This window comes from Lissotriton vulgaris, chromosome 1_2 (assembly GCF_964263255.1).
Source record: "Lissotriton vulgaris chromosome 1_2, aLisVul1.2, whole genome shotgun sequence".
NCBI classification, from domain to species: domain Eukaryota; kingdom Metazoa; phylum Chordata; class Amphibia; order Caudata; family Salamandridae; genus Lissotriton; species Lissotriton vulgaris.
The window spans coordinates 29,966,406-29,988,875 of record NC_141686.1 but is presented as its reverse complement, the minus strand read 5'-3'; the positions used below and the strand labels follow the sequence as shown (position 1 = coordinate 29,988,875).

General features: G+C 49.3%; 1 protein-coding gene across 1 annotated transcript in view; it reads right to left on the bottom strand.

Moving 5' to 3' along the window:
- Positions 1 to 11,549, bottom strand: part of YARS2 (tyrosyl-tRNA synthetase 2) — a 47,636-nt gene extending 36,087 nt beyond the window's left edge. The window contains exon 1 of the mRNA XM_086952762.1: positions 10,771 to 11,549. Within this exon, the coding sequence (XP_086808888.1) occupies positions 10,771 to 11,516 (746 nt within the window). The 5' untranslated portion in view covers positions 11,517 to 11,549. The remainder of the gene's footprint in view (positions 1 to 10,770) is intronic.
- Positions 11,550 to 22,470: the final 10,921 nt, after the last annotated feature.

Here is a 22,470-nt window from a genome sequence, read left to right as displayed (position 1 = left end):
TTTATGTGATCCTAGATCTCATATGGGAAGGCGGCCCTCCAGGGGGTGGAACACTGGGAGGGTGTCCAGGGCAAGAATCCTGAGAGTAAGAGCATCACGTAATTGAAGATACTTATAAAATTGTGTTTTATGTAATTTGGAATTCCGCCTGCAACAGCTGGAAGGACTTCAACGTGGTGCCCTTAATAACGTCTCCAAGGGTGGAAATACGTATCAGGTCCGATATGCAAAATCCCATTAAAGTCGCCACCTGGCGCAGATGGGTGTCATGCCATTAGGGAGTTGCTTGGGTCAGCCTCCCGCGCCATGCCATCTGCCTGACAGTATACCTCCAGAGCCGAACCACTGTTCTGCTAGCATGAGGAAGGAAGTCTAGATTCTGGGTACTGTATAATAACCGGAGGAGGGGGGCACCCTCCATCGCTGCATGCTCCAGAACGAATGCCAGATCCATTGGTGTACTGTACCACCATTTGTTAATGATTAATAAATGAGAGGCAGCATAAGCGCAAACGTGGGCCACCGCAATGTCACCACAGTACGTTGATTGTGGATAGGTTTGTAGCGCCACCCGGAATGCCGCTCCATTCCACAGGAACTGATGATGAATGACGTTGATTTGCGCAAACCATGACCGCGTTATATGGTATGGGAAATTCTGTAGTCAATATAATATTCTAGGGAAAGAGACCATTTTAAAAATCGCTGCGCGACCATATAGCGAGAGGGGAAGATATGACTATATAGTTGTCTCGGAGGCTAGCTAGGAGTGGATTTATGTTATGTGTCCATGAGATTTTGGACATGGAGAAATGAAAATACCCAAATATTTAAATCCCTCCATCGCATGCGTCAATTGGGTCACCCATGTACCTCTACCCTGGTTACCGTATACCGAGAACAATACAGATTTGGAAGGGATGGTATGAAGCCCTGAGGCCGTCCAAAAACTCAGAGGATCTGTAGGATCTGTGTCCCCAAAATCCATGGGTCCGTCAAAGAAGAGGATGTCTTCCGCATATAGTGCAATGCGATCAGGTAGCGACAGAGGCCATTCAAATCCCCGGAGCACTGGATCTCTGCGAACCCACACCGTCAGAGGTTCGATCGCTAGGGCAAATAAAAGGGGGGACAGGGGGCAGCCCTGTCTCGTGCCGGGGCAGATGGAAAAGGGGGCCGAACAATGCCCTGCGATGCGTACTGAGGCCGTTGGTTTTGTATACAGCAAGCAAATATATGCTAGGAAACGCGGGCCCATATTGACTGCAAGTTGAAAGAAATACTCCCAACTAAGATAGTCAAATGCCTTGTCGATATCGGCAAGTAGTATGGATGCGGGGCGCCTCAGCTCTGGGCTAAAGCCATGGCATTATGGACCCGACGAATGTGGGCGTGGGTGGCCTGCTGTGGCATAAAGCCAGATTGATCTAAGTGGACCAGATCTTATATACTGGCCCGAAAAACGATCAGCTAGGACCTTGCCCAGAAACTTGGGTTAAAAATTGCTCAGAGAAATGGCGCGATATGAGTTGGGGTCTTCTGGTGGGCAGCCTGGTTTTAGGAAGAGGACAATCTCTGCTTGACGCCAATCCTGTGGCCATATGTGCTATTCAAGTGCATACTGTATGACCTCCAACAGGTGCGGACCCAATGTGGTCATGTGTAAACGAATAAAATCCATAGGGAATCCATTGGGGCTGGGGGCTCATCCTGGGTGCATTGTTACCAGTGCTGCATTTAATTCATCTACTTTGATGGGGCATCAAGTTGGTCTCTCGTCTGATTAGTGAGTCGGGTGGGGGGGTGGGTTGGGAGAATATTCCTAAGGTACTCTGCTATTAGAGCCACTGAGAGCTGTTTGCGCCGTGCGTATAATCCGGAGAATGGGTTCCAGGCAGTCCTCCCCCAGGCGTCTGGGCCCGAGAGCTCCGGTGGTCCTCCCCCTGCCTGATGCCCAGCCGGGGTCCCCGAGCCCCCCTTGACGCAGAGCCACCGAGCCCTGCGTGTGGAGGCGGGATCTCTACCCCGAAGGCTTTCGCAGGCAGATGGGAGTCCTTTCGGTCCCAGCCATCTGGTCGCACCTTTCCCCTCAGCAATCTGGTCGCACGCACTGCTTTTCAATGGGGCGACCAGATGGCCGGGCCGCCCTGGAAATCGCGATGGGTGCTCATTTGCCTCCCTGATCCCAGCCAGGGCTCCAGGAGGTCAGGCGTGTCCGGGCCTAGCATCCCCTGAGTCTCTCGATGCGCACGGGTTCCCAGAAAGAGGGGTAGCCTTCCTCTGGATTACTAGGGGCAGGGTATGCCGGGACACCCCTCCCGGGCAGGCAGTTCCCAGCGGGGACCAGATGGGCTGGGCCCGGAAGACACCTCCCCACCTTCCTGGGCTCCCTCTGAACAACCCGCGAGGTGGCAAAGTGCCCGGGAAGGGCTCCATCAGTGCCAGTTGGTCCTCCCCGGGCGTCCAGGCCAGAGAGCACAAGCGGGCCTCCCCGTGCCTGAGGCCCAGCCGGGGTCACTGAGCCAATGGGAAGCGTATCCCTGAGCCCTGCAAGGGCAGGCGGGAGCCCTATGGCGAAGGCTCGGGCGGGCAGATGGGTGTCCTTTCGGTCCTGACCATCTGGTAGCACCTTTACCCCCTCGGCCATCTGGTCACACGCCATGCTTTCCAATGGGGCGACCAGATGGCCGGGCCGCCCTGGAAGTCCCGATGGGGGCACATTGGTCTCCCTGATCCCAGCCAGGGATCCAGGATGTCAGGCATGTCCGGGGCTAGGGTCCCCGGAGTCTCTCGGTGCACACGGGTTCCCAGAATGAGGGGTAGCCTTCCTCTGGATTACTAGGAGCAGGGTATGCCGGGACACCCCTCCCGGGCTGGTGGCTCTATGCCGGTGACCAGATGGGCTATGTCTGGAGAACACCTCCCCTCCGTCCCGCCCACGTCATGGCAAAGTGCCTGTGACGAGCTCTATGGGTCCAGAGTATGTCCGGGGCCGAGAGCTCTGGCAGTCCTCCTGGTGCCTGAGGCCCAGCCAGGGTCCCCGAGCCCCTCCCCGGAAGCAGAGCCCCTATTCCCTGCACAGGCAGGCGAGAGCCCTACCGCTATGGCTTGGCGCGGGCAGACAGGAGTCTTTTCGGTTCCGGCCATCTGCTCGCACCTTTCCCCCCCGGCCATATGGTTGCACGCAATGCTTTCCAATGGGGCGACCAGATGGCTTGGCGGCCCTGGAAGTCGCGATGAGGGCTCATTTGCCTCCCCGATCCCAACCTGGGCTCCAGGAGGTCAGGCGCATCTGCGCCCAGGGTCCCCTCCATTACTGGGTGCGCACTGGTTACCAGAAGGGGGGTAGATTTTCTCCAGATTACTTGGGGAATTTGAATTTGAAGGGATTTGTATAGCGCTCGTACACCTAGCGGTTTCTTGGCGCTAAGGGGAAGGGTATGCCGGGGCACCCCTCCCAGGTTGGCATCTCTTTGCCGGTGACCAGATGGGCTATGCTCAGGCAACACCTCTCCTCTGTCCGGGGCTCCGGCCTATGGCGTGGCAATGTGCCTGGGACGGGCTCCATGGGTCCTGGGCAGTCCTCCCCCGGGCATCCGGGCCCTGGAGCTACAGGGTCCACCCTGTGCCGGAGGTCCAGCCGGGGTCCCCAAGTCCCCCAGGAAGAGGAGCCCACGAGCCCTGCAAGGGTAGACGGGAGCCCTACCGCTATGGCTCGGCTCGGGCGGGCAGATGGGAGTCCTTTGGGTCCAGGCCATCGGGTCGCACCTTTTCCCTCGGCCATCTGGTCGCACGAAATGCTTTCCAATGGGGCGACCAAATGGCCGGGCTGCCCTGGAAGTCCCGATGAGGGCTCATTTGCCTCCCCAATCCCAGCCAGGACTCCAGGAGGTCGGGCGCGTCTGCGCCTATTGTCCCCTGAGTATTGCAGTGCACATGGGTTACCAGAAAGGGGGTAGCCTTCCTCCGAATTACTAGGGACAGGGTACACCGGAACCCCTCTCAGCCTAGTGGTCCTCAGCCGGCAACAAGACGGGCCAGGATGCCGCCCCAGCCCGGGGTCCGTCCCCGGGCCTGCCAGCCATGTGGCAGGCTGCCGCGGATTGGATCCTGTGGGCACGGGGAACCTCCTCCTGCTTGGCTGGGTTCAGGGACTCCCAGGGGCCCAGAGGAGGGCGGCCTCCTCACCCCGGTCTCTGTCCTCGATCCTGCTGCGTGGCAAGGTGCCCGGACGGGGTTCCACGGGCCCGGGTGGCTTCGCTTGCGCCTCAGGGAGTGCCGGCTGGGTCCTTGGGCCCTGCCAGGCCCCTGGTCGGGTGTTCCAGCCCTGGGCGCCGTCCCGCCAAAGGGCCCGGATAGGGTTCCGCTATGCCTGGGGAACCTCCCCCTGCTTGGCTGGGTTCAGGGGCTCACAGGGGCCCTGGGCAGGGTGGCCTCCCCACACAGGGCTCTGCCCGGGATGGTGTTGTGCGGGCCCGTGGCGGCTTCTCCTGTGCCTGGAAACCCGGCTGGGTCCAGGGGCCCGGGTCGGACGCTCCAGCCCTGAGCCCGCCCCCCAGCCTGCTGCTCTGCCAAAGGCCCGGGACGGGGTTCCGTGGTGCCCAGGGAGACTTCCCTTGCTTGGCTGTGTTCAGGAGTTCTGGCTGGGGCCCCTGAGGGCCCCGGGGAGGGTGGCCTCCTCACCCCGGGCTTTGTCCCCGGTCCTGCTGCATGGCAGGGTTCCTGGGATGGTGTCCGGTGAGGCTTCCCCTGCACCTCTGGACCTGGGAGCCTGGTGGTGGGGGGGGGGTCCGTTGCTCTGGCCCGGGGGAGGCTTCCTCTGGGCCTGGGAGCCCCGGCCCTGGGCCTCTTCCCCCGGCCTGCCACTCTGCCAAAGGCAAAGGACGGGGTTCCGTGGTGCCCGGGAAGCCTCCCCTTGCTTGGGTTCAGGAGCTCCGGCCGACGCACCGGGGGGTCCCGGGGAGGGCGGCCTCCCCACCCCAGGCTTTGTCCTCAGTCCTGTTGTGTGGCAGGGTGCCCAGGGTCGTGACCGGCAGGCCCGGAAAGGCTACGCCTGCGCCTCTGGGCCTGGGAGACCTGGTTGGTTCCAGGGGCCCGCCAGGCTCCGGGTCGGGTGCTACAGCACCCTACCAAGCAGAGTGAAGGTCGAGTGACCCCGGCAGCTCGTGCCCTCCAGTGGTCTGACCCGAGTGGAAGGGGTCGGACATATACATGTCTCAAAGATTAAGCCAAATTGAACGATTTTGAATACATGGTATATGAAATTGAAACTAATATAGCTGGGTGGAATAAAATCATGGGAAAGTAAATTATGGGCGGGAACATTGATCAACAATATCTAATGGTAATGATCTCTTACTAGTACGGGGTGATGACCTATCCTCGTCTTTCTGACCAATCAAATGAAGGAAACCCATATAATTTGCAACATTAAGGGGTGGTACACACACTGAAATGGTATAACTAAAGTAGGCTTAGTCAGTTAAATTGTCCAACTTGTCACAGACCTGTCACTGACCCAACGTATGCTGAAGGAGAATCGAGAGCAGAGTGCTAGTTTAGCACTCTGACAGAAGAATCAGGAGTTTACCGAGGGACAAGAAATGATTTCCCCAGTCAGGGTCCGAGAGGAGCCGTAGAGAGGGGTGTGACGCTGGCGTTGCACTTAGCAGAGGTTGCCTGTCCTGTTCTGCACTTGTCCTGTCGGCACCCGATTAGTAGGGAGCCTTTTATCTTGTCCCAGCCCACGGCCAGGGTTGGTTCTCGCACCATTCTAGGTAAATATAATCCGTGTGATATGTACTTGTACCATTTCCCTTTTTCACCCTTCCCAGGTACCAATGTCTAAAGGCATTTTCTTAAAGTCCAGCAAGATTTATGTTTTAATAATGGTTTTCTTACTTGCAAAGTCCCTGATTTCACTACTGTGGCACCTGACTCACAAAATAGTGCACAGATAAAGTGTTTAAAACTTTCTTGAGTCTCTGGTTATTTATGAAGGTAAATGTTATTCTCTACCTATTATTCTAACTCCCTGATCCTTTGATTTAGAACTTAGAGCACAAGTGACAAGGATTTGGTAAGTCATGGTGTACAGGTATAAGTCCTAAAGTGAATAGAAATTCTGATAGGCAGAAAGTTAAGCTGGATTACCAGTTCAATGTGTAAATGTTTATGGGCCCAGGTGAGTAAGGTAAACTGAGCTGGTAATCCCGCGCCATCAGAAGTAGCACTGTTGGGTGACCAAGTATAGCATCCAAAATGTGAGTTTCAAGCTGCGCTGTGTTGTACTTCTAGCCACAATCAAGTCTGAAATGCAACTTGGACTAAAAGGTATTAGTGATGGTGTAGTCAGGCATTACCTGCCCTGCTGCACTGGAAACAAGCACTGGCAAAGCCAACAGGTCTCAGCGATGCAAGAGCTATTGGATTTGTTAATATTAATATCTTTTAGCCATGTAGCCCAGAAGCACACAATTTAAGCAGGAAAGTCATGATTTATCGTCGTTTTCTGGGTCTGCCCCTTTGTTTTTGTTTATTTTCAATTTAGTACAAAGCACGTTAAGGCAGCTGAAAGGACACTAACATATTTCATGAAAAAAATAACTAATGTTGCTTTGTAAGGGAGCTCCACATGCAGGAAACTGCTGAGGTGAACACTAGCTGTTTCATGTCAGTGATAGTTATGTTGCAGGTTTACAAATGAAAAAGATTTCCACCTATTTGTTTTAAAGAAACATGAAACAGGATCCATCTTTCCTAGAGAAAACATTGTAATGCCTGTATTTTCATTCGCAGGTGTGTCAGACTTGTTTTAACTAGTGCCTATAACTGAAAAAGTTCATGTTCGCTTTTTTTTTTCTTTACTTCCTGCGATATGACATTATTAGTGTTAAAAGCTTTGTTCATTATGCTATTAACATAAAACAAATTGTTTGAGCCATACGGGTACAGCAGTAGTCTGTACCTAGGGAGAAGCGTGCTGCTGAAACAATTCTATTTATTTAAGCTACGTAGAGAATATGCTGAACTTCTAGCTCCTATATTTATCACTACTCTGTTACATGCGAAAAGAATAAGATGATTTTTAAATCATGGAAACAATAGCCTATGAGGAGGAGGCAACAACAATATTCTTTGGCGGTCTTTTACACAATAAAAAACGAGAAAACAGCCTGAACTCTTGGTAGATTTTGAGTCTTGCAATTCTTACCCAGACTATTTGGATTTAAAAAAATAACATGAAAGCAATATTAATTTCTTAGGAGTTTTAAGCATGAGAAACAGAACATTTGGTTCGAATCATAACTGGCTTGCACTCGCACATTGTTCCAACATTAAGGGTTACATCCTTACATGGGAACAATCTGGGGGCTGGAATATCTCCTGCACGTATAAACCCGGATAAAGCAGCGTTCAGATGTAAGGGCGATTTGGCTGGGGGCGGGTGAGACGGGGAAGGAGGTACTAGGAGACGGAGGGCAGAGCAATTGAAAAGTTGAGCACTTGTGTGGAGTGCTCAAACACAATGATTCAGTGCAAGAAACAGAACGTTTGGTTTTAATCATAACTGGCATGCACTTGCACACTGTTCCAACATTAATGCATACACACTTATATGGAAACAATGGGCGATGGGATATCTCCTGCCAGGCCCGGCTCCAGGAATTTTTGTTTGGGTGGGCCAAGGGTGCATTCGGGTGGGCCAATGCGGGCCCGATTTGTCTCATATGTATAGCCAACCTGCTTCTGGGCCGTCCTTAATCTCTTCTTAGTCTTACTAAGCCCAGTAAAATACGCTCTTTAACAAATCTCTTTCTAACTGTTATCACTCTCAAAAAGTGTTTTTTCCATGTAATGGCCTGTCCCTTTGATGGGAAGAGGAGGTTTCTGAGGTGGGTGTATCAGGCATGTGACAATACTCGGGCTCCCTCTGTGTAAGCCTTCAGGGAGAATCCCTCCAACTGACCCCTGACTCTGCAGCGCATTCCCTTACACAGGCTTGATTATCCACTTTTCTACCACCCCTTTCCAGTGCATATTATCTCACAGTTGACCTTGGTCCACAGCTTCATACCAGCCACCATCTGGTTACACTTTTATTATTCCCAGTAAAAACATTAATAAAATCACCTCCAAACTTGAAACATTGAATATAGCAGTAAATATAATTAGCACACACTTTAAAGTATGTTCCACAGTTGCCATAATGACCCGACTGCTAATTAAATAAACACGCATTTGCAATGTAATAGGTCTCACATTTGCAAGAGTTTAAGCTATTGGCATTGTAAATGACAATGCCTTTTATTTATGTTTTAAAACCAACACATACATAAAAGGTATTGTCATTTACAATGCAATAGCTCAAACTCTAACAAATGTAAGACCTATTGCATTGCAAATGCTTGTTTTAAATCTTGCGCCTCTTCTGGCCATGATGCTCCCTCCTTCCTGCGGGTCTTTAAATTCTTCACTCCCAATCTTCGTTCATTGAGAGACCACTTCTGTAATGAGGACATGTGTGAACGGCAATTTCTTTATATAGCACTTACTACTTCTGATGAGGCATCATGATTTAGTTGTTTCGGCTCTGAATGTACAAAATATACAGTGTCTACTGTGCCTTTTATTAAAGGGCAGAGACTTCAACTCGGACTACATGCGCACCATATAAAAGAAAATAAGCATTTCTGCAGTGAGAACCCTCTGGCTGCCCTTCAGACAGACCCTGTCTGCCACCCGTTCACTGCCAGCACTTAAAAAGACACGTCCTCTGTGCAGGCTTCCCGCACATAGGCCATGCACCGAATGGACATGACTGCCCCTATGTGTTCCCCGCATGTCCACATCTGTGTTCCGACCTGCCATTGGTTGTGAAGGGATTGTTGGGTGTAAAGTGATAGGTGCAGCACCGAGTAGATAGACTTCGGAATTGAAAGGGCCTGTGTAAAAAAATCCAAATCAATGTTTTTAATATGCGTTATCAAAGTTATTTGTTTTTATGTATATTTTTGTATGTTTGTTTGAACCTGTAGGGGACAGAGGTGCAGTAAATCTTACGTTTATTTTAAATTGAAATGTCCCTTTTGAAGGATGTTTGTTTGAATGGGGAGTGCTGCCTAGAAGGATTTAGGCAAGAGCCACGGTATTGTTTCACATTGTAACTCATTCTCAGGGGACAACCATACAGGACTAGGTCATCTATGGGTACCCATCACCACGAATTCACAGTGCCCATTTCAAACTCAGAGGTATGAAAGGCAAAGCTGGTCCAGTAAGAATGTTGCACACAGCAGAAGCAGGTGCTTTGACACAATGAGCTAAACTGCCTCGCTTTGTATCCCAGTAAGTCCACTGCATTGTATGGTTTCACCTAAACCTTGACTTTCTTTTGATATACAAATGTCACCACTTTGAACCCCATTTACAACGCAAACCGCCTCTTCGTGTTGATTGTCAGGAGGTAGAAAGCAGGGGAAGGAACGTATAGAGTCTCTGTGACAAAGGCACTTTCCCATTGAGCTATCCACATAAAATTTCGTTTATCTGCATTTGAAAACTACCAACAGAAAAAAAGATTGCTCTCCAGCAGGATCATAAATCACCAGAGTTATCAGGACATTATCGTTGTGTATCGTTGGCAGAATCACTGTGAGGGCCCAAGCTCTTGTTTGGGTGGGCCAGGCTCATGTTTGGGTGGGCCTGGCCCACCCGGCCCACCCTCTAGAACTGGGCCAGTCTCCTGCACTTATAAACCCAGATAAAAGAGCATTCGGTTGTGAGAGCGACCTGGCTAAGGTTGGGATCGAGTGGGTGGGAGGGGGAAAGCGGCACACTTATGTGGAGTACTCGAACACAAAGAAAAAAGTAGCTCCTAAAACAGGAGTAGTGGGTGGACAAAAGTATTTGATCCATGCTCTGGGGAGGGCTAAACACAAGAAGAGGCATGACGCAGCGCTTGCCATGGACAAAGAATATGAGCGCGACGATGGAGCAAGCAAATAGTAAGCCTATAGGTAGGGCTGAAGCCCTCTGAATTGTAAACAACATGTATTTTCGAGACAGCGCATGTGCTGTCTAGCGAAGACCTAAAAAAATAGTAGCCATTGGACCCTTGCTAACTGCTGCTAAGCTGTACAGTAAAGCACGACAAATGTGCATGAGCTACAATGAACGTGTTCCAATGTCACCACACTGCATCAGTAATATTAATTGGGACCGACCCATATCTTGGTTTAAGAACTGGCAACGAAACCGGTTTCAGGCTGGTTCTCGTCCAATGCCAGCACTTTCAATAAATAAACTTGCACTGCATTAAGTACAGATAGATTGGAGATCAAAGGTAAATGCATGGGCATTGGCATTACCATATATGCCAACCCTCCTGATTCGGATGGGAGACTATCGTTTTTAAGGCTAATCTCCCGCCTCCCGATTTCTGCATGCAGATGGTAGGGGCTGCGATTATGGACTGCCAGTAACCTGTCCTGCCAGTGGTGTAACAAAGGCCCCCGCGGTGACATCCAATTCTCATACATGCCAAAGACTCAATTTAGGCGGGCTTAATTTGGCCGTCTCCCACCTGAAACTGCCTCTACTTCAATAGAAGACAATGGGGCAATACATTCGCCCAATCATTTTATTAGCATCTCCCATGTTACTCTTCTAAAATGATGGCATACATGCATTACTAGAAAATAAACGTATGGCATTTAAGAAGGGTAAGTACAATCTTAATAAAAGACCAAAGGGTGAACGCTGTATTACTTGTGAATGAGAGCGTGGCCAGTCATAAGGTTTCCCAGCTGATCGTTACCACCTAACTGGATTCTGCAACCGTGCTGCTGATGAAGATAGAGAAAATCGTATGCTTGGAAGAGTTGGTAACTGAACTCGGCCAGGCTCATGCCCTCGGGGCTGCGAAGACGGCTTTGCACACTCTGTCTGCTCAGAAGAGTGCCCATGCGAAGATGACGACCCACTGAGGACAGAAACTCCACGGCGCCACGACGCCGGTACCAAGTGGCATTATTGAGGATAGTGAAGGTTCCACCAGGGCTTGCCCTCGTGCCGCCAAGGCACTCCTCGTAGTGTCCCATGGCTTTTTGCAGATTCTCCCGGATCCCCCTCACATTGTCCTCTACTGCTTCCGGAGTCAGGGGCTCCCTCTCGTGGGAACGGCCGCTGGGATCCCCCACCAGGGCGGTGGACCCTCCGATGACGGCGATGCAGTTGTGTCCGGCGCGCCGAAAGTGTAGCAACCCGAGCAACGGAAGCAAGTGACCCACATGCAAGGAGGGGGCAGTGGGATCGAACCCGCAGTACACGGTCTGTGGACCAGAGTCCATTAGCGTCTGAAGTACTTCTGCGCCCCCCTCCGCCGGGAACACATCCCGGAACAAGCCACGTTCCACGGCAGAATAAAGAAACGAGCCCGAGGAGTACCATCGCCGTCCAGTCGGTGGAAGAAACCAGGCAGCACACAACCGCATCCGTGTTATGGGCGCCGCCATCTTCACAACGCTCGAAGCATGCTGGGAGACGAGATGACAACTCTTGCTGCCAAAAGACCCAAAACAAGCCCCGCCCACCGCAATGGAACATAAACACAGCATTCAAACGCGCCCGTTCACCTGGTCGTTTTTCAAACGCCTAGTGCTAGCACTTCTGACGCTCACAAAAGCATGGGACTGTCACCCAGGAAAACTTAATACTCGAACCTCCTACCTTCAAAAGGAAGAGATTTAAGGCTCAATCTTTCGCTGGTAATACACCCAGAATCTGGAACTCTGTCCTTCAACGCTCCGAACCACCACCTCTTTCCGGACCTTTAAAACTTGTCTTAAAACTCTCCTCCTCCGAACGCACTTCCTGGAATAATTCAACCCATTTCTTGTCCCTTACGGCCACCTGGCATTCACATGAGGTCAACTTTGTAAAGATGTATTTTACTCTTGCTTTAACCTAACATTGACACCTTTTTATTTTTTACATATAAATATGCAACTTGTTAGCTTTGTAAATGCATATATGTGCCTATCTTTTGTACCTTGGTAACTGTATATATGTAACTTATTTGTGAGTTTAGCCTATCTTGTGTACCTTTTGTAACTTACCTGGTTCTTTTGTAAAGCGCTCTGACACCTTTGGGTAAAGTTTGCCTTATATTCAAATTCAAATTCAAAAATAGCTTTATTCGGTATTTTGACAAAAAACCATAAAAGCATACAAAATACAAACATAGACAGACTAAATAGCTTTTCTCATTAAAAAAACTTCTTACAAGAATACATATCATGAGGACAGAACAGATGAAGTTCATTAAAATGTATAAAAATGTCTAAAATTCATTGAAAGACTCTTGGAATTCATACAGACTCCTGTATTACGTATTATCTGATGTGGTAAGGTACAATATAATCCGATTTTACAATTTTTGTTTATCCATGAAGTCCTAACCATAGCCCATGGTCTCTCTACACTTTACAGTGAAGGTCAGAAATTTTATCACTGTCACTATGGTAAGTTCATCTTGCATCATGTACAGTCTGACCAGTGCGGTTTTACAGGTTCTCAAACCCCATGTTTTTAACAATGGTAACAGATATCTTTTTCTCCCCCACTGGTAATACTTGCAAAAGAAAATGCAATGTACGTTTGACTGTTTGGATAGGTCATCACACGGGCATTTTTCCAAATTAGCAGACCAATCATTCGGGGCCGGAAATGATATTAACCTGTAGAATGACTCCGTCCTCATTCGAGTCAGGAGCATTCTGTGATAACACGAATAGGTTGGGGCTAGATAAGCGTGAAGGCCTGTGCCATGTAGGATGTTACGATGGGCTACTATGGTAGACTTGTGCCCGTCTAAGTACCATCTCCTTTCCTCCAGTAAGTCAAGGCATGCCACTTTTAGAGCTTTTTTTGCTATTTGTGAGCATGATGTGGGATTTAGGTAGAGATCTGGTTTACCAATAGAGAACAAAAACTTTTTCACATAGGCTAACCATGACTGCTTACTAGAAGTGGAATGATTTAAACAATCTTGGATTACTTCCCTGTTGAAACCTGTATCATCACTTGTCCAGATCTTAAACCACAACATCACTGGCGCTATCTTTATCAGATCGGTGATGTGGACTCTATCCAGTTCATTGTGGCAAATGGTAGTGGACGTGGAGCGGGGGACTGATAATAAATACCTCAAAAAAGCATTTTCCACGGTTTGAATTTGTGTACAATCTGCTGGTCCCCAAATGCCTGCCCCATATACAGCGGTGGACACACATTTGGCTGCGTAAATCTTAAGTAGTATATCTACAGGTTTCCTACCCAGTCTTTTAGCAAATTGTTTAAGAGCACCTATCGTGCGAGAAAAGGCCAGGTTCCGGGAGGTTATTGCTGTTGACCATGTGCCCCTGTTATTAAATATGATGCCTAGGTAAGAAAAGGTTTTGGTCATAGCTATCTTAGTGTTATTGACGAAGGTTTTACAATCTGGTATATTTTTCCTCAATGTACATGACATTGTGAATGTTTTTCCCTCGTTAATTTTTAAGCCTCTCGTGGTCATAAAGGTTGAGAATCCTGTTAGCGCTTTCTGAAGACCCAGCTGTGTGCGAGCCATAATCACGGCGTCGTCAGCATATAATAGTAGTGGTACTGAGGTGCCATTTATTTTGGGGTAGTCCACTACAAGATCTTTTAAAAAGTCAGCTATCTCGTTAATGTATAAATTAAAAAGAAATGGCGCAAGGATGCAGCCCTGTCGAACACCCTTTGCTATAGGGAATTTTTTAGTTCGCTCACCGTTTTTGCCGTATCTGACCGTGGCACCTGCGTCTCTATATAGTTCCTGTATAAAATATAGAATGTTTTTATCTATCCCCAATTTAACCAGGGTTTTCCATAGCACACTATGGTCTAAACAATCAAAAGCCGAGGTTAGGTCGACGAATGTTGGGAACAGATTCCCTTTTTTCCTTCCAATATATTTATTTGTTATTAAGGCCAGGTTTAAACCCTGCTCTACAGTGCCTACACCAGTTTTAAAATCATACTGCAATTTCGATAGAATCCCTTTACTCTTAGACCAGGTTTGTAATTTAGTTAATAATACTCTACCTGCAACTTTCATCAGGGTATCTAGCAAAGAGATAGGGCGATAGCATTTTGGGTCCTGTCTGTCCCCCTTTTTAAATATTGGAATTGCTATGGCTTCATGCCATGTGTCAGGAAAACCCATTTTGCTGTACGCGTTTATTACATTTGCTAATAGAGGAGCCCAAAGATCTACATTTTCTTTAAATAAATCAATGGGAACTCCATCTGGGCCGGGGGCCTTTAAATTAGCGCTCTGGGAAATTGCTAGCTCGACCTCTGGGGGGGTAATGACTATATTTAAAGGGAAACTATCTTGATTTACTGCCTGTTCACCCTGCCTATTGTTAAAAATCATATTCTGGGATCATAGTTATTAGATCTTTTTTATATAAGGAAGTAAAGTAATCAACCCAAACGTCTTCCGTTATGGCTATCTCCATCGAATCAGCCTTGCTGTCCGTGGAGAAGAAGGGGGCATTGATTTCTTTCCAGGAAGAAATATTATCCCTTAAGGCACTTGCCTTTACTAGGGCTTCTCAGGCCTGGTTTTTCAGTTCCAATCCAAAAAATCTTTATTTCGGCCATTAAGACCATAAAAGATGCATAAAAAAGACATACAACATTTTAAAATCAACATTTGAGTACATGTAAGTGCAAATGGAAAAAATTAGATGAGATAAAATGGATAAGAAAGATTCATCACAGTTCATATCAATTGAGGTAAGATAAACATTAATGTGAAAACTTTACCGTAGGGAGCTGAAAATTATTTTGAGACAGTGGCAGGAACTATCATCCTATGTTGGTAAGACCTTAATCAACTTGGACCTAATACGCCACATGGCGAACAAATATTTTGAGACTGCAAAAACAATGTGAGGGGAGGAATCAGATTTCAATATTCTATACGATGTTGAACAGTTTCTTATTGCCATGTTTCTGCATAAAGGCACCAACCAATATTTCCTTGGGGACCTATAGGTGGGACAGAAAAACAAGACATGGATTTCCTCCTCATCACAGGAATTGCAGCCAGGGCATAATTTGTCCCCTCCATTGATCCATTTACTCGTAAAGGATTTAAGGGGTAGGGTTCCGAACCGCCACTGTATAAAGAGCTTCCTTGCTGTGACCGGATAAATAAAATCCAAAAAAGATTCAAATTTGTAGGTATTTTTGGGTTGGGTAAAACAGTGGGTTAAGGTGCCAATGCTAGGTGCAGTCATTTGGGATACAAGATTTTGTTGCTTGTAGGCTTTCACTAGACTTTTCCGAGGGACCTTGTTACAACCAATTTCGGGGGCCAGCCAGAGTTCATTTAAGCCTAGCCGGAACAATTCTTTTTTAACAAAAGTTAGCCAGGGGATCTTGTCATTGACGTTTAGGTTCATAACATGCACGAGATCTCGCCTGTAGTGGCTAAGTCCTTAGTTGACCAGAGTCTGTGCCAGAATCTTATAGGATTGAGTTCAGCATCCTCCCTGATAGACGATAAGCCCAAGTCAAGACGTAGGGAAAGCAAGGGAGTTGCAGCTGGGAGGGCCAAGAGACGCCTCATGAAATTGTTCTCAACACGTACCATCTCATTTGCAGCTTGGTGTCCCCAAAGTTCGCTGCCATATAGTGCAGCAGATTTTGCTTGGGTTTTGTACATCTCAACTGCGGGGGCTATGGGTTTATATGTTGAGGTATTAGTAATCTTCAGGATAGCCCCAGACAGTTGAGAGAGCCTTATTCGCGAGCTTGCAATCTGTGGACACCATGAAAGATTCTCTTGGAGGGTTGCACCCAGGTATTGAAATGTTTTTACCCTCTCTAAGACCGTGGAGTTTAGGGATGGGTTGGGTCTAGTTGTGGAGGAGGGGTTAAAGATCATATACTTGGTCTTCCCTGCGTTGATCTCGAGGCCGTACTGCCTGCAGAAGAGATCAAAGCCATCCAGAATTCTCTGAATTCCCATGGGCGATTTGGAAAGCAGGAGGGTGTCATCAGCAAACATAATTGCCGGTACCCTCCTGCCTGCCAGGACCGGGGCGTCGTTGTCTCCAACATTGGCTAGATGCGAGATGACACTATTCACATAAAGACAAAAAAGGGTTGGGGCAAGGACGCACCCCTGCCTAACCCCCCGGGAAACAGGGAACCTTTGTGTCAAAGCACCACCCCGCCCACAACGCACCTGGGCGAAATTACCCTGATGGAGTCTTATGATTGCCTGGAGTAAATTGGTGGGTACTCCCATCTCCCTCAGGACCTCCCAGAGTTTTTTCCGTGGTACAAGGTCAAACGCTGACCTCAGGTCTACGAACACCATGTATAATCTCCCGCCCTCAATGGTCACCGTTTTCCAGTAAAGGAGAACGAGGCGGAAGATTTGGTCCATGGTGGACGTATTTTTCCTGAAGCCAGCCTGGAGAGGACTTAAGATTTCATTTTCCTCCATCCAATCCATGAGTTGGTCCAATAAAAGTCGCGAATAAATCTTCTGGGGGACATCTATCAGGCTGATCGGCCTGTAGTTGGATGGTAGCAGAGGACAGCCCTTCTTAAAGATAGGGACTATCTCTGCCCCCAGCCAAGTGCAGGGGATCGCCATTCCACATGCTATTGAGTTGAAGAGGATGAGAAGGTAGGGCGCCCAAATCTCTGAATGGGACCTAAAGAGGTCACCAGGTAGTTTATCAAGGCCGGGGGCCTTGCCCATTGCTAGGCCATCTATTGCACTGACCACTTCCCCTAACGTAAACTCCAGAGTATCTCCAGGGAGGGAGAGGAGTGTTGCAATAGTGGCATCAGTGTTTTCTAATTCATCTGCATAAAGTTTCCCAAAGTGGTCTTCCCATATATGTGCAGCTATATTGGGTTCAACTGCAGCTTTGGGTTCCCCTGAGCCAGTGGAGACTATGGACCAAAATCTTCTAGTATCCTTAGCTATTAGTGCTGCTGAAAGATCGTGCCATCTATCCCAGTCCCAGTCTGACCTCGCACGGGCCATAATGTCCTTGTACAGTTGTCGCAAAGCGGACACCCTGGTACGGGGAGCACCCTCTTTGACTGCAGCAATAAGATCAGATTTGGCCTTTCTGCAGTCAGAGTTGTACCAAGTGGAGGTTCTGGTTTTATGCTTGGGTTTAGGTACCTCTGGATAGAGGACCTCTCCCAAAGCTCCCACTATGTCTTCATGAATGGAAGGTAAGATTTTAAATAGGTCCTGAGCACTGGAGCGACTGATTACTTCATCCAAAGCCTCAAATCTTGGGAGAACGAGGTTGTAAATTTTCCCAATATTTTCTTCCGACTTGGAGAATTTCTGCCATCTCACCCTACGCCTGTTAGAGGTTAATACAAGGTTTCCCCGTTCATCTCCATCCCCCGGGGAGGAGAGTCCGATGGGCTCAGGAAGATAGTCCAGGGAAAGTGAAAGGGCATTATGATCACTATCAGTACGGGGGATTATATTAAAATCCTCAACCTTTGGCCACAGACTGGTATCGACAAAAATGTAGTCCAGTCTTGACTCATGGTTTGGTCTATTAAATGTGCATTTTGAAGGGGTGTCTGAGGGTGTGCGACCATTACAGGCTCTTAACGCATAGTTGAGGGTTAGCGACATGATTTGAACCGCAAGTGGAGACCAGGATCTGGGATGGGGGGATTGGCACGATGGTATACCCCAGTAATCGTCTTCTGCCATGAGGGCCCCTTCCCTCAAGCCCTCTAAGGGTTCAAAATGACAATTAAGATCGCCACCCAAAATCACCTTATAATCTAACGGCAGCTGGCTCAAAAAAGGCGCAAGGTCTTCTAGTGTAGTAGACTCCGCCGCTGGTCCTACTGGGCGGGAGTAAACATTTATTATTGCCAACTTCGGGGCGCCCGTCCAGGTTAGTAAAACACACTGGATATCTTGGGAGAGCGTGGCTATACTTTCCGCTATGCACCCAGTGTGAGATGCTATCCACACTGCCAGACCGCCTGAGGGCCTCCCCCTTCCATTCCAAGTAGCAGGAATTTCAAATACAGCATAACCAGTCTAGAGAACCGGTTCCCTCGCCCATGTCTCTTGAAAAAGGCAAATCTCATTATTAGATATCAGGGAATCCCATTCTTCAGTTTGTATTTTGTTAAAAATACCTGCAACATTCCATGAAAGTACCCTCAGGGCTCTAGACTTAGTATGGAATGTGGGGCCCTGGCCCACAGAAATATCTCCACCGCTGCATACATGGGAGATGGAGATCCGTGTGGGGGGAGATAAACTGTGATTGCTTCCAGCTGGATGTGTTTGAGTTGTGCCATAGACATCGCCAAGCAATTGTCGGGGAGGGTTAAAAGCTTGAGTAACAGAATTACCTTTATTTTCACTTGGGGCCCCCTCTGCAGTAAAATGACCAGGGGAGCACCCCTCGAGTCAGTCACAAAAATCTAAACCAGAGAATGCTTCGAATCTGTTGCTAACTTCCAAGGGTGTAAAAGGAAGCAAGTGGTCCATCCCCCCCATTTGGGAGGAATGGTCCAAACTCCTATAGTTGGAACCATAGCCCCTCTGAGGGACAACTTCCCACCTATGAGCATTCTTTGGAATCAAGGGGTCAGGGTGCAAAGGAGGATAGTAGTTGGTTTGTTTAGGACCATTGATACCTGTCAGGGGCATAGAGGGCCATGGACATGACAGAGGGGCCACTAAAGCTCTAGGGTAGAAATAGGTGAGATCACATGGCACGATGGATTTGCCTAGGTTCCCTGGCATCCAGCTCAGAATGTGCCTGACAGCTTCCGGGTCCCTGAAGTTGATCACGATCAGATCACCTTCTATGTCTTTCACCCGCCCCCCCAACCAGGAGAGTCGGCGCACATGCACTATGTCCCCATTTACATTCCCAGGGAGTGGTCTGTTCTTGGACAGCCAATACATGGTCTTATTTTTGAGTTGTTGTGGGCCTTCTCGCTTATCAAGATCAAGGGTGGGAACACCCGTAAGCACCACTACGTAAGGTAGTGATTCCGGAGGCAGTTCGACCTGAGGGATCCTACGTTTTTGTACTATACTAGGGGGTTCCCTCTCTTCAGCCGTCTGAATTGGTCTAGGTAACATACTATTTCCGCCCTTGGGAATGGCACCATTCGAGTGCATGTCTGGTCTAGAATCATTTTTAGAGGTTGAGGTTCCCAAGAGATTGTTTGTCACTATTTTGGTAGGGAGATTAGACATGGGGAGAGAGGCCGTTGTGGTAATGATAGAGGATATGTGAGCCGCCTTGGCTAGGTTGGTAGAAGTTGGGTGGGGCTTCTTGGGTACAGAAGGTTTTAAACTATTTGATGAGCTGGCTGAAGCAGTCACTGTACTAGATATGGGAACAACCACCTGGTTGTCCAGTTTATTGAGAATAGTCTGCTCCAGATTCCCTAACCGCTCTTCAATGGCCCGTAATCTGTCCATGATTGGGGAAGTGAGCGTCCTGAGCATTTGCCCAAGAAACTCCAAAGTGGGGGCGAGCGGGAGAATCTCCTCAGAATTTGGATTTGGAGGGGTAGTAACTACTATGGGAGATGGTATGTCTTGTATAGTCACTGTGGGAATATCAACTCTTATGCCTTCTGTTGGTTTAGAAACAGAGGCTGTCCCCCCCCCTTGCCCTTGCCAAATTCAGTATGACTAGTTTTACCTTTTTGTATGGGGCCCCCCTTCCTCATTCTCTTTTTGGGCGGAGGACCATGATTTATCTGGGCCACAACCTTCCTCTGCAGATTTTTAGGGTTAATTTTTCCAATTTGGATGTGAGCTAGCGGGGAATTCGAGGCTACATCAGAGTTACAAGATGGTAGGGGGGCAGGAGGAGGTGGACTGAAGGGATCCACAAAAGAAAGTGGCGCAGGAGAGATTTCTCTTAAGAGTTCTGGGACACCCTGAGATGTAAAGGGGTCCTCAGTGATCGATTGGGCAGGGATGTACCCAGGGTGGATCTAGCCTTATGACCCTCGATGGAGCGACGACGCTCCATCCTTTTCTCTTCCAGAGCTTCTTCTCTTTCAATCTCAGAGATGGATTTCTTGAAGTAATTGTCCAATGTGCCCTTGTTAGGATTTGCCCCCGCTTTCCCAGGTGAGGCCATGTCCATTGTAACAAAAAATAAGCGACTATGGGAAGTAACCAAGAGCAACCGTCGTAATAGTTACCCAGCAAGGTTAGAGGGACTTGACAGCCACTAGACAATCACATCAAGCGCGCGGTGCAGCACAATGAGGAAGCATACATTAAGTATTCAGGTCCAGGGTATACGCCACGAAGACTCAGGGACAGGGCCCAGCCCAGCCTCACCAGCCACCTAACGGCCACACAACGGCCCGCTCTTAGCCCGGTCTTCGCCCCGGCCTTTGCCCCGCGCGCGTCCCGCGTGCGCGTGGCTGGGACACAATATCAGAGGGAGTGACAGAAGGGGGCGGGAAGAGGACCAGCTGCGGCCGATCTGCGCCGCGCAGCAGGCTGGTCCTCGCAGTCCCCCCTCTGGGCTTGTGTAAGGAGAGTTCGTTTCTGTTAGCGCGTTGGTGCTCCTATGCACAACAGGGGAAGAAGAACCAGATCCCTTGTAGATTGTTGAGCCTACGAGCGGCATCCACGGAGCGGGGGCCGCGAGGCGTTGATTCTGGCAGGCAGAAAAGAACAGGCAACCGGGACAGCACTCCCAGCACGGCCAAGGACAAACCCAAGCAGCACACTCTCCGCGATGATTTAAGCAGGTGAAGGGGGCGGAAAGAGGACCAGCTGCGGCCGATCTGCGCCACGCAGCAGGCTGGTCCTCGCAGTCCCGCCTCTGGGCTTGTGTAAGGAGAGTACGTTTCTGTTAGCGCGTTGGTGCTCCTATGCACAACAGGGGAAGAAGAACCAGATCCCTTGTAGATTGTTGAGCCTACGAGCGGCTCCCGCGGAGCGGGGGCCGCGAGGCGTTGATTCTTGCAGGCAGAAAAGAACAGGCAACCGGGACAGCACTCCCAGCACGGCCGAGGACAAACCCAAGCAGCACACTCTCCGCGATGATTTAAGCAGGTGAAGGGGGCGGGAAGAGGACCAGCTGCGGCTGATCTGCTCCGCGCAGCAGGCTGGTCCTCGCAGTCCCGCCTCTGGGCTTGTGTAAGGAGAGTACGTTTCTGTTAGCGCGTTGGTGCTCCTATGCACAACAGGGGAAGAAGAACCAGATCCCTTGTAGATTGTTGAGCCTACGAGCGGCATCCGCGGAGCGGGGGCCGCGAGGCGTTGATTCTTGCAGGCAGAAAAGAACAGGCAACCGGGACAGCACTCCCAGCACGGCCAAGGACAAACCCAAGCAGCACACTCTCCGCGATGATTTAAGCAGGTGAAGGGGGCGGGAAGAGGACCAGCTGCGGCCGATCTGCGCCGCGCAGCAGGCTTGTCCTCGCAGTCCCGCCTCTGGGCTTGTGTAAGGAGAGTACGTTTCTGTTAGCGCGTTAGTGCTCCTATGCACAACAGGGGAAGAAGAACCAGATCCCTTGTAGATTGTTGAGCCTACGAGCAGCATCCGCGGAGCGGGGGCCGCGAGGCGTTGATTCTTGCAGGCAGAAAAGAACAGGCAACCGGGACAGCACTCCCAGCACGGCCAAGGACAAACCCAAGCAGCACACTCTCCGCAATGATTTAAGCAGGTGAAGGGGGCGGGAAGAGGACCAGCTGCGGCCGATCTGCGCCGCGCAGCAGGCTGGTCCTCGCAGTCCCGCCTCTGGGCTTGTGTAAGGAGAGTACGTTTCTGTTAGCGCGTTGGTGCTCCTATGCACAACAGGGGAAGAAGAACCAGATCCCTTGTAGATTGTTGAGCCTACGAGCGGCCCCCGCGGAGCGGGGGCCGCGAGGCGTTGATTCTTGCAGGCAGAAAAGAACAGGCAACCGGGACAGCACTCCCAGCACGGCCAAGGACATCATCCTGTCTATCACGTAGGGTCTGTTTATATACTCGCCTGGCATCCTTAATCAAACTAGTATCTTTAGGGATTATCTTTAATGCCTGTAACAGGTCTTTATGGGCTTTGGAGCAGGCGGAGTTAAACCAGCCGTGTACTCTCTTTACTGTCCCTATCTTTAGTTTTTTTGTTGACTTATCATTTATAGTGGCAGTTATCCTTCCATAAGCCTCTATAATTGACTGGGGGTTAATATTAGATTCTAGGCAGGTCGTGAATTGTTTCAATTCTTTCTGGACTAAATCCTTCAAGAAATTTGTAGAATAAATTTTTGCCCATTTTATGGCATATCCATTCTTTCTTGCCAGTGACACTGAGTGACCGTGAAGAATACTAGGTATGCTTGACACAGAGCTCTCGGTCTTCCCGACATAAATAGTGGTGCTAATC